The 14,071-nt window shown below is 41.3% G+C and overlaps 1 protein-coding gene across 4 annotated transcripts in view; it reads right to left on the bottom strand.

Moving 5' to 3' along the window:
* The window catches only part of CAMSAP2 (calmodulin regulated spectrin associated protein family member 2), an 80,765-nt gene extending 75,613 nt beyond the window's left edge, over window positions 1-5,152 (bottom strand). For 3 of the 4 annotated variants that reach the window (XM_027880415.1, XM_027880417.1, XM_027880419.1), the window contains exon 1: window positions 4,707-5,152. In XM_027880415.1, coding sequence (XP_027736216.1) covers window positions 4,707-4,845 — 139 coding nt within the window. In that variant the 5' untranslated portion in view covers window positions 4,846-5,152. The remainder of the gene's footprint in view (window positions 1-4,706) is intronic. The other variant, XM_027880416.1, reaches the window with a different exon arrangement.
* Between the last annotated feature and the right edge of the window lie 8,919 nt (window positions 5,153-14,071).

Genomic DNA, 14,071 nt, shown 5'->3' with positions numbered 1-14,071 from the left:
GCTCATACAATGTTATAAGTGATCTACAGTCAAACAATATTTCAAGTGTGTTCTACAGAAAGGAGTGATACAATCACCTTCTAAGTAGAGTATCCCAGTAGATTATTAGTCTAATCAACTGATTTTAGAAGAACTGACTGAAGTTTCGATTTGTCAGCAACTATTTTAGAGGTGTGATGGAATCTAATAAAAAAAGTTTCTCTCAAGAATCTCAAACATTTTCTTTCATACTCCAAACCCTTCTACAGGGTTTTGCTTTCTGCCACACTGAACAAATGTAAAGAAATTAGGTCTGCCAGGAAAACATTACATGGGTTCTGGCCTGCAACACCCAACGTAACAGATGAGAGTATTTAGCTACAACTTGTTTCTGTCAGATACACAGTGTTCGCTTCCTCCCTTTCACTGGCAACATATGCCAACAGCAGTAAGTAGCCACATATGAATTCTGAAAATATTAATCATCAAGAGAGAGCTATTTTTAAGTTTCTTGGGTAACATTTAGTTGCAGATGATGCAATTTGTAATCTATTGCTTCAAACACATATAAAGGATAAATTTAGTGTTAGAAGGTAGATGGACTATTCTATTTTTATTGCAGAAAACACAGCAATGTTTAAGACAAGCATTCAGACTTGTGTGGGTTTTTTTTTTAGTTTATTCTGGTTAAAAAAAAAAAAAAAATCTCATGCTAACCAGTGAAATTTCTACCGTAGCAGGACAATATGCTGTATGGAGAATAGTAAAAGATTTAACATTACTTTAAAACTGTTTCTATAATTTTCTGAGTCATACACAGAGATATTCTTAACTTAGTAACTAAAAATTGGATGAAAAGCTGTCTGAAAAACTATTTTCTAAGAGTACTCAGGAGTCCCTTACAAAATGGGAAGAACATGTTCAAGAATTCATCTCTTTCTTCACACTAGACAAGGTTCTAGAGAAGTGATTCCAAGCTACAAAAGCACTGGAAGTACTTTGGAGGATAAAATCATAATTCAAGATAATTTTGATCAGTGGAAGAAGTGGTTTGAAAATAGGATGTAGTTATGTAAGTATAGCTGCAAAGCAGGAACCTACAACAGTACAATTACAAGATGGGAACAACTGAGTAGGCAGCAGTTCTGCAGTGAAAGATAGAGAGGTACAGTGAATCACGGACTGGATGAGTCAACAATTCTAGGCTGATGCAAAAATGACAAACATCATATTTCAGTGAATAAATGAGAGTATTACAGATTGAAAAGATGAAGTAATTTTTCAAATGTACCTTGTACTGGCAATGGTTTAGCTGAACCATTAGATCTAGATTTAAGGACAGAACTCAAGCAAAACAACCACAGGAAAAATACTTGAACAAATAAACAAACAAAAAACAACCCTCCAAAAAAAACAAACACCAAAACATGGGGAGCAAAAAAGTTTGACTTACAAAAAAGAAAAAGGTCTGTTTTGTCTAAACAACACAACAGAGAGGAGACACTGCTTTTATTGTAAATGGTAAGGTTCTCACACACACCAGGAAGAGGTTATTGGATTAACAGTGTAGCAAAAGATATCAAGATTCTGTTCAAATATCTAGAGATAAATAAGGTTCAAACTGACTAGCAGACATGCTGTGGAAGCTCTATAATTAGAGATTTTCAAAAAACAGGCTAAACAAACATCTGTCAGGAATGATGTATATTTAGCTCAGCCTGTCTTTAAAGGATGGCGAAGGGATAACAAATTTTCCAGGCACATTTTCTGTGACTGTAGTAGAGTAAGAAGGCAAAAACTCCACATTCCAAAATAATGAAACCCACTTCTGTTTGGGAAAAGGGCACAGAGTATCACAACATCAAGACCTTTTTCAACTTACTCCTACAAAATAGGTCCTGTTATTATTCTAAGTCGAAGGATATAGTGTCTATACAGTTCGACCACTTCTTTAAAGCAGTTTTTCTACACTGAAAGGGTTAATTCCCAGCATTAGAAGTCAAGGCTAAAATTAAGTGTTTGCAGATTTAATTTCTGATGTCAAACATTCCCTCTGCCATACTTCACACTTTCTGTGAATTCCGCCCCCACCTTCAGTTACTGCAAGTCCTGTCTCTTAAAAAATTTAGTTATCACAAAACATTTAAACGGATATATCCTAACACTGATACACTGTCTGCAGCAAAACACCAAGACACAAAATCTTCCACTCCCTCAAGACTTAAATATGAATTCTGTCTTCAATTGGTGTCTCTTTAAAACTTCTTCATACAAGAAGCCTTCAGCATGACTGTTGTTATACTTACTCTCTTAAGATACCTCACTAATAAGACAGCTTATTTTGACCTGCTTGTGTTGTGGGCCAAACTCTACACTTGTAGCTTCACCAAGAACAATAGCAATAAACAATTTGTCTCTCAGGTTTTGCTCATAGGTATCGATCAAACATCAAAATCATTAGTAAATGCTAATAAACAGTACCTATTTCAAAGTCTTCTTTCACGTCAGGTAGCCAAACTGTAGCCACAATTTTGATTGTATTAAAATATGTTTTTTAAATACGTGGCAGAGGTGCCCCGAAAGATGTGCCTGTTTGATACATAAAGATTTAGATTTCTTCAATGGATACATGATTGTAACAACTTATGTTTTTCATTACTCAAAGCCAATGGCACTACTTTGTTTCAGAAAGGGTAGAGGAAAAGCCTTCATTTCCCCTGCCCACTTAAGGAACTCCAATATTTTAGGGATAAAAAAAAAAAGAAATAAAATGTGGCATCTAAACACACTAATCTTCCTTTGTATTTCCTTTGTACAAATGTATATAGCAAGAGGTAAAAGACATGACTGAGGCTGTGATCTACTCCCAAGAACTAAAATAATTTAGCAAACCCAAACTTCCTTCCTTCTTGGAAAAGGTGAAGGTCAGTTCTTCTGTTTCACTCCAAGTATAAAGGAAGCGTTTGTACTGCAGACATGCAAATCCTGTGTGCTGTTTTTCCCTACTTCAGCCATAAACTCTTCTTTGAGGTTTCTAGTTCTATTCACCCCAGTGGAAGATCTGAGAGCAGAAACACTACAGTTGTGTATGTTTACCTCTCTTCCTACTATTACATTACTGCAGTATTTAGAAAGCAGATGGAGCAATTATCTCCTCTAATCATGTTTCATTTGTGCATCTCAGAACAACCCCAATAACGAAGAGAAAGAGTAAAGGAATTTGGTTTGGATCACACTTTTTACTGCAAGTGGCTTTACATATCCAACAGAAAATCAACCCGTATAAACTAAGACATTTCAGCCATAGGTTGAGAATCTGCCAAACTCCAGTAGAAAAGGTTTTCGGGTTAGAATGCTGGGTTATATAATTGCATAAGCATTGTACACTCAGAATCCCATGAGCAGAGCCTATAGAACCAAGCTACCTGAAAATATGGTCTCTGAAAATGCTGAATTAAGTACTTCCAAGAATTTCTACCTCTCATGTCCGCATAGCTAATAAAGCCATATATAAAAACATTGCATACTTGCCCAGATTTCCCAAAGAAAACGAAGTAGAGTTTATTGATAAATCCTTATATGGAAACAGTATTTTGATCTTCTCTTCTTTCTAAAGTAATGCACTTCATTTCAGTAGCTCCTGCACTACTTCACTAGGTTCAAGTACTTTAAAAGTGGCTTTTTGGAAGTATCACATCACATCAAATATCACCAGATCCCGGAGGCATCATAAAGGTATGCCTTTAACCCTGTCCAAACACATAACAAAGCCCTGGCCCTAAACATAAAAGATGCAAAATTCCAGAAGGAGAAAATTTGTCCTGCTTTTCTACCAGAAATACGGATAAAAATATTGACTGTTAATATCTAACTCATCTTTAAATAAAACCATTATTTTTAACCCACAGAAAATTAAGTGATTAATATACCACAGCTATACCAAGGGCAGCAAAAAAGCAGCTTAGTAAATTTTCAGAATGCTTCCCTTAGAAGACCTCTGCAAGTCTGGTATTCCTCAGGGCCCAACAATATTTCAGGCACAGAATAATAGGTCTGGTATTCCTCAAGGCCTAGGTTTTCAAAGACAGAGCACTGATGCCTTTTGGAGGCATTACAATCAATTCCATTTACACTCACCGACAAGGAGAGCCTTCTGTATTGTGCAGGCCAAAACCTGGCATTAAATGCTCTTTTTCCTGAAACCTTTTTTTTGCCTAACCACTCGAATGGCTACAGGCTACTGTCACACATGTCAAAACTAACAGCATGCATCCATTTCCACTGCTAGCCCCTAATTCAGCCCTATATTAGGAAATTTATTAGGAAATATTAGGAAAAAAATTCAAGATGACAGACAAACGTGGACTGCTCGTGATTTTTCACATTCTAGAAATGTGACACGGGTAATAAATAAGACACCATTTACAGAGTTCGATTCCTCAAACAAAATTGTATTAGCGCCAATACACAAAAAATACTCGCTAATGGAAATAGTGGGACTACTCCAAATAGACTAAAGGTAATTAAAGAAAAACAAAAGAAAACAAAAAAAGAAACCGGCAAGGTGTAAGCAATCTTAATGATATGGGAACAGACCGAAACCATTTCTCACACATCTCCTACCCCCCCCTTCCCAGCTCCTCAGGGAAGGGCTCGCACGTCCTCAGTAGCGAAGCAACCAAGCAGGAACCAGCATCAAAGAAAGGGAAGAAGGAGACGCCACCTACCTGTCCCAAAGGCTTTGGCCACCAGCCAGGCCAGATTACAGGCGATTTTCGCTCGGGAGAAATCATAATGGTCAAAGGGTTTGATGGCAGGAACAATGAAAGTCTTCCTCATCTCCTTGGCGTCTGCGGCATCCCCCATCTTCTCACAGGACCCCCGGCAATTGGGAACTTACATGGTTGTTCCTCCTCCTCCTCCCGCGCCCGGGAGAGCAGGCTGTAAATACGCCGGCAGCAGCTGAGGGCAGCGCCGGACCCAGCTGTCCGTAAAGGGCTAACGCCGCCTCCTGCCTTCCTCTGCACAGGAATGTAGCCGAGCCCGAGTGTCCTCTTCTTCCTCCTCCTCCTCCTCGCTCTTTGTCTCAATTCACTCCCGCCGCCGTCCCTCCGCCTCCGAAAAAATGCCCCCGGCGGCCCCGGCCCCGCGTTCCCCGGGGACACCCCGCGGCCAGGGCCGGGAGCCCCGCGCGGCCGCCAGCCCCCCGGCCCGGGGCGGGAGCCGCCGGTAGGGCCCCCGCAGGCCGGGACGCGGCCCTTCCCGGCGCCGGGATGTCAAAACGCCGGGGACCGGCCCCAAAACGCCGCGCAGCCCCGCTCCGCTCCGCAACCGCGCCAGCGGCGCCCGTGCGGGCCGGGAGCAGTGCGGGCTCCCCCGGCGCTGCCCGGTGGCCCCGGCGCCCCCCGGCCCCGCTCCCGCCCGGCGCTGCCGCTGCGGCTCCACACCCGCGGCTGCCGCACTGGACGGGCGGAGCGCGGCTGCGCATGTGCCGGTGCCGCCACCGCCTCCCGGTCCGTGCGGGCGGGGCGGGCCCGGGGCCGTCCCAGCCCACGGGGGCTCCGGCGCCGCGGCGGGCGGGGGCGCGCGAGGTGGGTCTGGCGGCGGGCGGGGCGGCCGCGGGAGCGCGGGCAGGCTCAGACTCGGCCCCGGGCTCGGCCCAGCCCGGCCTTACCCCGGCGGCGGCGGGAGAGGGCGGAGTGTTTCCCGCGGTCAGGGGGCGCCGGCGGTGCTCGGCGGTGGGAAAGGGCGGTGGCCTTGGGCCGCTCCGGCGTCGCCGCTCTCCACAGCGGGGCCGGACGGGCCCTCGGCGGTGGCGTCGGGCAAGATGGGGATCAGCCCCGGCGTGTCCCGGGTGTGAGGGGCCGGGGGAGCCGCCCGGCTGCGGGGGAGCCCCGGCGGGCCAAGGGGCGGTGGCCGGAGCACAGAGCGCTGCCGGGCAGGCGGGCTGAGCATCCCGCCCCGGGGCGTTCGTCCCTCCTATTTTAAATCGCGTCTATAAATAACTTGGCGAATGCTCGGGGAGAAAAATGACAAAGCCTTCAAATGGTTCAGGGCCTGGTCACGTAATCACTGTAATAGCAGGCAGGAGTAGCGATTTGCCCCAGAGACCATCTGCTGTCGTGCTCACAAGTAGCTGGGCTGTTGTCGGAAGTACAGAATCATTTTAAAAGGGGCAGCGTGGAGAGAAGTATTAGTCACTGTAGGAGTAGTAACTGGGTGATTACTGACTCAAACAGAATTGGATGGGTTGGCTCTGAAGTGCGGGCCTGAGGGTGCGGCCGTGCTGGTGAGGGAAGGCTCTGCACGGGCACTGTGGCATCGGGTGACAAATCTCCGAGTTTTGGCAACAAATAGTTATTGTAGGTTATCGTGTATATAGTTATTGTATATATTGTATAAACAATGTGTATATATTGTATGTATAGGCTGGTGCGATGTCCAAGTGTGCCCCTCCTTCCCTGCCAGCCTGGATGCTCAAGCAGCTCTGTGTTGACCCAGTTCAAGAAGCTGATCTGGCCAGAAATTATTAATTTCTTTTTGTACTTCACCCCCCACCCCCCTTTAATCTAGTTGAGCTTTCTTGAATCTCTAAAGGACCACTCCTGGCTTACAGTGATTATTAGCTAACTTGTCCCCCTTCCCTTACAGTAATTCAGTGAGTGTTTTCCCAACCTCTTATAGTGGAGGGCAGCAGCCTGAGGTGGGTTGATTTTGAGGTTTTCTGTAGCTCCCCTGAGTCTGGAAAAGAATATTTAGATACAGTCTTAGCATGACATTTTAAGGTTTCAAATAATATTCTGGCCAGACTGTTATTTCTTCGTGTTTCAATTGGGCTGTGAATTGATCTGGACAGAGATTTTTCCATTGCTGTGTGGCTGTGTGCTTCTAGCACTTCATGTGCACAATGAGACAAACATCATGAATATGAAGATGAACCGTAGACATGTATCTATACTTATTAGCAATGAGTAAATTAAAGGGTTGTGGAGGTCAACATTTGAAGAAATTATTGCTGAATATTTTCGCATATGCTTCCTGGGATGGGATTCCCAAACTGGAATGCATACCACGCGTAAGTGGTACATAGCAAGCTACAAAACTAGGAGCTGCTGTGGGCAGTATTCAGCAGAAGGGAGGGGAGCAGGAAAGTTGAGAAATCCTTGCTTTAGCAGGCGTAAGACTGAAATTCCCAGATCCTCTGCAGCAGAAATAGTAATAACAATACCAAATTAACATACAGGTGTGACTTGGGAAAATGTTTTCTATTCAGACAGTACATGCTTAGCTTTCAACAACTAAAGTGAGAGCTACATTTGCACATTTTCCTGAATTATTCTTTATACATACTTTGGAAATATACCAGAAACTTAATGTTATTTTGACTACTTTTTTTAACCGATGCTAGGAAACTTTATTAATTCTTCCTGCATATTTAACAACACCTGAAATTTATAAGTTTTACAACCTCAAATATTGTTTCAGAGAATACCTCTCAGAAATGGCAATAGGTACAACTCTGGATAGGTACGTATATAAACATTGCTTCAGTCTAATCTAAAATGCAGACACTTTGTGGGTGCAGCCTTTGTGCCAGTGAAACCTGCTCAGAGTCACAGAACAAAATCTAAAAATGCTGTCTTGTAGTAACTGCAATCAAAGTGGTTTTTCATTTGCTTAGTGCTCTTAGAAGTGCATGCATGAATATAAAATCTAATACATGTAAGTGAAAAAGAAGACATCCCCACTAGTTGCTGGAGTTCTTGTGCCAGTTCTTCTACTTTTGCAGACATGCCAAAGTGTCATCTTGCTTATTGCATTATCAAAGATATCAACAGCCAACATGGAAAATTATTAAAATTTGCTGTAATTGCTCAGGGTAAATAAACAGGAAAACTGAGTGGGGAGTCATGCCTCTGCTCCTGTTTATCCATCTTAAAATGTTTTAAATAGTGATAATCTCTTCTGTACCCAATCATTCTGCTGCAGAGTATTTAATACTTTAAAGTTAACTCCAAATGGAAAGGCAGAGTATTGAGAATTAAAACAACCAGCTCATAGATTTTTATTTTTTTACCTTATTTCTCACTTCCTTTCCCCTCCCTCTACCCCAAATTAGAAACCCATTTGACTAGTTTTATCCTGTGATTACGTCATAGGCCTGATTCTTCACTGTCATGTGTCTGGCCATCTATGCAGTGGGTGTACCACGCCTGTAGTCAGCATCAGGCAACAGGAACAAATATGACCATTAAGCTGTGAATAATGGTGTGGATGGCAGTTGTTGCTAATAGTTATAACCTTGGGAGATGGTGGAATGAGTCCTGACTAACAATTCCACACTATTTTTTTCACTTGGTTTAGGGTTCACTTAGCTTCTGAAGAGGTTGTGTGTAGAAGAGAAGCCCACAGACTAAATTCAGGCTAGTGCTGGATAACAGAACGTTCAAACTGGAATAACATTCCATGCATAGTTTCTGCCTTCACAATACTTGACGATAAAGGTAGAGTAAAATGTTTTAAATTAGCATTACCATTACTATTTTTGCAGTGGCACTGTCTGCAGACAGATTTGGTGCTAGTGAACAGCCAGCTGACCAGGCTGCCTATGAAGGGCAGTAAGAACATTCCCATTTCAGATTAGCTGGAGCTATTAGGGCAAATCCACAAACCCAGCAGCTCACAGCAGCTATTCTGCTGGGTAATGCTTCAGTCTCAGTGTTGGAAACAGGCTTGAAATAACACAATAACACCCTGGGCATATTGTCTTTACCTGCTGTTATCAAATTTGCCTAATTAAGATGATCCCATCTGTTCGCCTTAGCTTAGAGGATATCAGTTATGATAGGAATGGTTTTGGCTGAGGGGAGAGATGCACCCTGTGGTCTGTAACCTCTGGCAGAGAGGCAGCATGCACAACTTGATGTGGTGCTGTCAGACTGTCATCATACAGCCCAAGAACCAGTCGTGTCCCAATGTGATCCTTAAGGAACAAGCTTGTTGACTTCAGCAGGTTTATATTGCGTGTGTGAGGTTGGACAGGCAATCCATAAGTCATTCTGTGAGGTTATTCCAGCCTAAAGATGACTTGTGAAATGAAATTACTGATATTCCAGCCTCTTAAACTTAAGACCTTTTATTAAATATACTTCTTTATAAGCAATGGTAAAACTGTAATAGTTAAGAAATTATATTTTTCAATCTCAATCCAGCTGGCTGTAAGCAATCCAGGAGACTCCTGGAGTGTGTAGGGTAACAATTTCCTGGTCCAGGTATTAGGTGAACCAGCCAGAAGAGAAGGATTTCTAGACCTGGTGCTCACCAATGCAGAGGAGCTCATTAGAGAGGTTAAGATTGGTGTCAGCCTCTGTAGTGACCACTCCCTGCTGGAGTTCGTGATCTCAAAGAGCATGAGCCTGGTGAGGAGCTAACTCAGGACCCTGAACTTTGAAAGAGTGAACTTCTAGTTGTTTAAGGAGTTAGTGAATGAGATCCCCTGGGAAGCTGTCCTTAAGGAAAAAGGAGCTGACCAGAGCTGGCAGCTCTTTAAAGCTCTTTTTCTTAGAACTAGATGATCTATAAGGTTCCATCCAACCCAGGCAATTCTATGAAAATCAAGTGAGTGATTGTTTGAATTATTAAACTTCTTTGGCATTATTACTGACATGCATGTGTGTAGTTTCTGCAAGCTAGGAATTTTCTCAGAGCATGATTTTGAAAGGGAGTGTGTTCTTCCTGTTTCAGGAGGATACAAAAGTACAAGAACAGTTACATAATTACTGTCTTTCAAATTCTTCTAATAATTTGTAATCTGAAAGTGCTGAGGCATTTAAAAGGAAATAAAATAGTTTACCACCTTTATAGATTCTAGTAGAGTCAAGAGTCAAAGGGGAAATAAAGATTTGTATGACATTTTACTTGAATTGTCAGTGATTTTTGACACAGTTAAAATTGAAAAAGGAAAAAGGTGGAGTAATACCTACTTGAACTCATTTACTGCTACTGAAATCTGCACAACCAAAAAGCTTCCTGATGAGAATCAAGGGTGGTACCCAACTGTCACTTCTCTTAGTACTTGGATGCTACTGGTTTCATTTCCTCAACTTGGCTTTGACCTGATGTAGCACCGTGAAGGGGGGAAAAGTCTACATCTTCCCTCCTGGTTCCACTGGGTCACCAATCAGGCAATAGATCTGTGGTCTGTGAGAGGCAAAACCTCTCATCCCCCTCAACACTCAGGGCTGGTTGGTTTGTTTAGTCTTTTTCTCTCGTTACTTTGGTGCCTTCTTTGCTCAGATTTTTAAAATTACTTTTAATTTTTTTTTTTTAATCTGGTTTTCACATTGGCTACTTATGTGTTCTTCCCATCTCCTGGAATTGCTCTTGTTCTAGGGGATTTTAGATGAGCTTTTTTCCCCTGTGCTCTGTGTAATACTCCATAATTCCAAGGATGTCTCTTTCTTGATGCTCTGCTCTTGCCAGGTAGTCTGTGAAGAAAACAAATACCCTGCTATAACTGATATGTTTTACTATAAGCTTTGTACAAAACTAAAATGCCATATTTATTACCATTATGATAGTTGTCAGATAGTGCTTTATTTGCACTCAAGTTCAGAGGAAAATGGACATGACTTTAGTTTTCAAATTGTGCATTCATGTATAAGAAGTTTAAATCAGTTTACAGACTTTTTCACCAAGTCTGAATGAGAGCGAATACAAAATTGTGCACTTTTTCGTGCTCTGACTGGCTTTTTTCATGCAGCTTCTACATGTGAAGAAAGATCTGAACATTCATAAAAGCTCATTTGTTTTGAGCATATACATGATTTATTAGCAGAGAGCATGAATAGACTTCAGTTTTCCACGTTTTGGCCCTGCTTCCAGTTTTCACTGAAGCTCATGTGTGTCTGAATGAGACCAGCAGTGAATACTGTGTTTGAACAGTACATTTCTGCTATCATTTCACTGCACTGAAATTCTCTTTTATTTTTGGAAGGGTTGGTAGTGAATATGAATGAGGAGGGGTAAGCCAGGGAATAGAACAGCAGACTACCCAGTGAAGGTGGGTTTTTTTATATATATCTTCTTTGAAACATCATGCTCCAAAATGTCACTGTTTTTTTTAAGCAGTTTCCATTTGCCTTAAATTACTGAGAAATTGTAAGTTTTTGAGGAATTTTTTTATTTCTTTAGGGAGCAGGTGGACATAGCTGGTAACTGTTTAAAAATTAGACGTGGAAAGTGTATATTAAAGATTTTTATTGTAACCATTTATACCTGGTGGTCCTTGATGGTGTTGGAGCTTTTGATTATGGTAAGGTCATCACAACCTGAGTGTATAGAGCTCTGTCTTTTGGCATAACTTAATTTGTTTATGTTCAGGATAGAAAAATGTATGAGATGTTTAAGCTGTGTATAGAGCAATTTGATTTAAATACTCCCCAATTTCAATATATATTAGAAACATGGAAAGAGCAACAATTATTTTAATAGTTGCCTTAAACTAAATGTTGTGTGTGTGTGTATATATTTGGCTCCAAGAAGGACTTTTTGTTAAGTTTAGGTTAAGCCTATGTGTTGTTCCCTTTTGAAATTACTGGTGCTACAGACATGATTAAATGTAGGTGTACTTATAATTGGGTTTCTGGATTAAAGGTGTCACACAGTTTATTTGTATTTGAAGAAAAAAACCTGGGTGATTTCTTTCTTCTGGAAAGTTTCAAAAGAGAAATTAACTACAAAAGGTTGATACGTCTCTCTGGTTATTCTGCTCTCACAGGGTATTCGTGCTCTATAATCCACATGGCTCTGTTAAAGCACAGAGTGTTATCTCTGCTGTCCCACCTGGGCAGGGAGCAGCCCTGGTTCCATTTGTTGGCACAAAGAATAGAAATGGCCAAATTGATTGATTACATTGCTCTGATTTCATTATTTAAGAGAGCCCAGTGCCACAGAAATATCCTTGCTGCTGCTGGAGAGCAGGTTTCCTGTGTATCGACAGAAGATTAAGAGCCGTCTGAATGGAGATGCTGTGTGTCTGTGCATCTGCTGGCTCTTTTAATGATTAAAGAAAGACATGTCGTGCTTCCCAGGGCAAACACCCTCTTGTAACCACTGCCTCCCTTTCTGGCTTCTTGCAGAGCAGACAGTGCCAGTAATGCAGAAGCCTTTTGGCTACTTTGCCTTTTTGCTCCAAGTTCCACTGATCTGGTAGGAGCTCTTTGTTCTTACTTGTCTCTTGTCTGACTACCCGTGTTTTTCTTTTTTCAAATTGTATAGTGCAGCAGCGCTCTATTTTTCAAGTATTTACCTTGGTAATGTCAAGGGGAACTGTTCCCCTGCAGCTTTAGTTTACTCTGGAGCTGAGCAGAATGAGAATCTGAGTATGATGACTTACTCCAGTTCATACAAACTCCTCAAGAATGGTAATGTCCTTATATACCCAGCATGATAGCTGAACTGCAAATAATCCCAGGGGAACTGTGGTTTCATACAATTACTTAGTTTTAATTTGTCTTGAACTGTGAGGTAAGTAGAGATATTCTGGGGAATAAGGTGCTCTAAAAGGGAAAACTCAAGATAATCAAGAAAATGAGCAGAAACCTATTTAAGCTACTCTGTCTCATGTTGTTTTCTGGCCTGTTCCTTCTAGTGTTTCTTTTGAAACAATCTCACCATATCTATTCAGAACAGTTTATAATTTATTGATATTGATAATATTTATGTTTTTATTATCTCCTATAGTTTTGAATTGCTGGGAGGTTTATTCCTTATAGGTGTAAGGCCTAAGCCACCACTTTTGTCTACTTGGGAAACTCTTGTAGCCTTTTTGTTTTGTAACACCAGGCTATTACCTGACAGAAAGCTTCCTCAGCTTGGGCTGCAATCTGTTTTGTGCTTGAAATCTAATTTCTGTATATCTTGCTAGTTGCCACAGGTAAGAATATTGCTTTGGCCAGGAACTGTACAAAATTACCTTGTCCTACTGGGTCATGAACCAAAAAAGAAACGGGTAGACTGAAATTGGACTTTTGCATGGCTCAAAGCTCTGAATCATTTGTTTAAAAACAAAACAAAACAGAATTTCACACGGAAATTCTAGGCTTCTATTTTGTGAGAATGGTGTGTTGAATAGCCAGTCTTTTTCACAACCTGGCCTTACACTTACGTGAGCTGAGTTGTATTGAGAATTAGCACAGATTTATTCTACTGAATTGTTTGGCAGATGGAATTCCATGGGTGCTTCATATGCATTGTATACAGTCTTCCTTAAAAAGAAAATACACATTCCTGGAAGCTTGATCATACAGAACAAAGTCTCCTTTCACACTGCAATACTTCAGACTCATTTAATACCCAAGAGTTAGAAAACATATAAGGATCTGGGGTGCAAACTTGCTAACCAGGGGTTTTCTTGCAATAAAGCAACTAAAAAATACACTAAGTGATTAAACTGTCTATTTAGTGTAAATTGAATTTATACCAAAACTTGAAAATGTATTTTAAAACTTGTAATCTAAATTCTTTTGCAGTGGGTATTATCAGGATGGATTTTTTTGCAGCCAAGTTGCAGATCCCAGAAAAATAAGGTTTGCATGGAAAGTTCTTGGCAGATCTCTCTTGGAACAGCACAAACAACATGACTTAACAAGGAAGCATTCATTATTTCTGTCTTGTTACCCTCTGTTCTTACAGTCACCAGCTGTAAGGTTACTGGCATCTTTGAATCTTCCTAATAAACAGCATGAGGAGCAGTCATTCAAGGGGGTAGGGAGAGATATGTTGAGTTTTTGAGGCTTGCTTTTGTTTTTTAATAGCTATTGTGCTTTATTGAGCTGAGCTAATGCATTGTCGGCATGTTCTCACAGCAAACAAAGTTTAGAAAAGTAACTAAATTTCACAAGGACAAAAATGTTGGTTTAACTTGAGTGGTCTGTGAGCCTCAAGTATGCAATTAAAAGAAGTGTTTTGCCTTTGGAAATTAAAGCCATCTGGTATATTTTTCTGTTAAGAAAAAGTCATGGATAAACAGCCTACATGGTGACCATATATTTATATTGCATTACAATCCTTTTGGAAAGAATTTTAATCG

This window comes from Empidonax traillii, unplaced genomic scaffold (genome assembly GCF_003031625.1).
Source record: "Empidonax traillii isolate 1590-97213 ecotype Southwest subspecies unplaced genomic scaffold, ASM303162v1 scaffold69:size3087049, whole genome shotgun sequence".
In the NCBI taxonomy this organism is placed as follows: Eukaryota; Metazoa; Chordata; class Aves; order Passeriformes; family Tyrannidae; genus Empidonax; species Empidonax traillii.
Note: the sequence above shows the minus strand (reverse complement) of the source record. Positions and strands in the feature narration are given on the sequence as shown.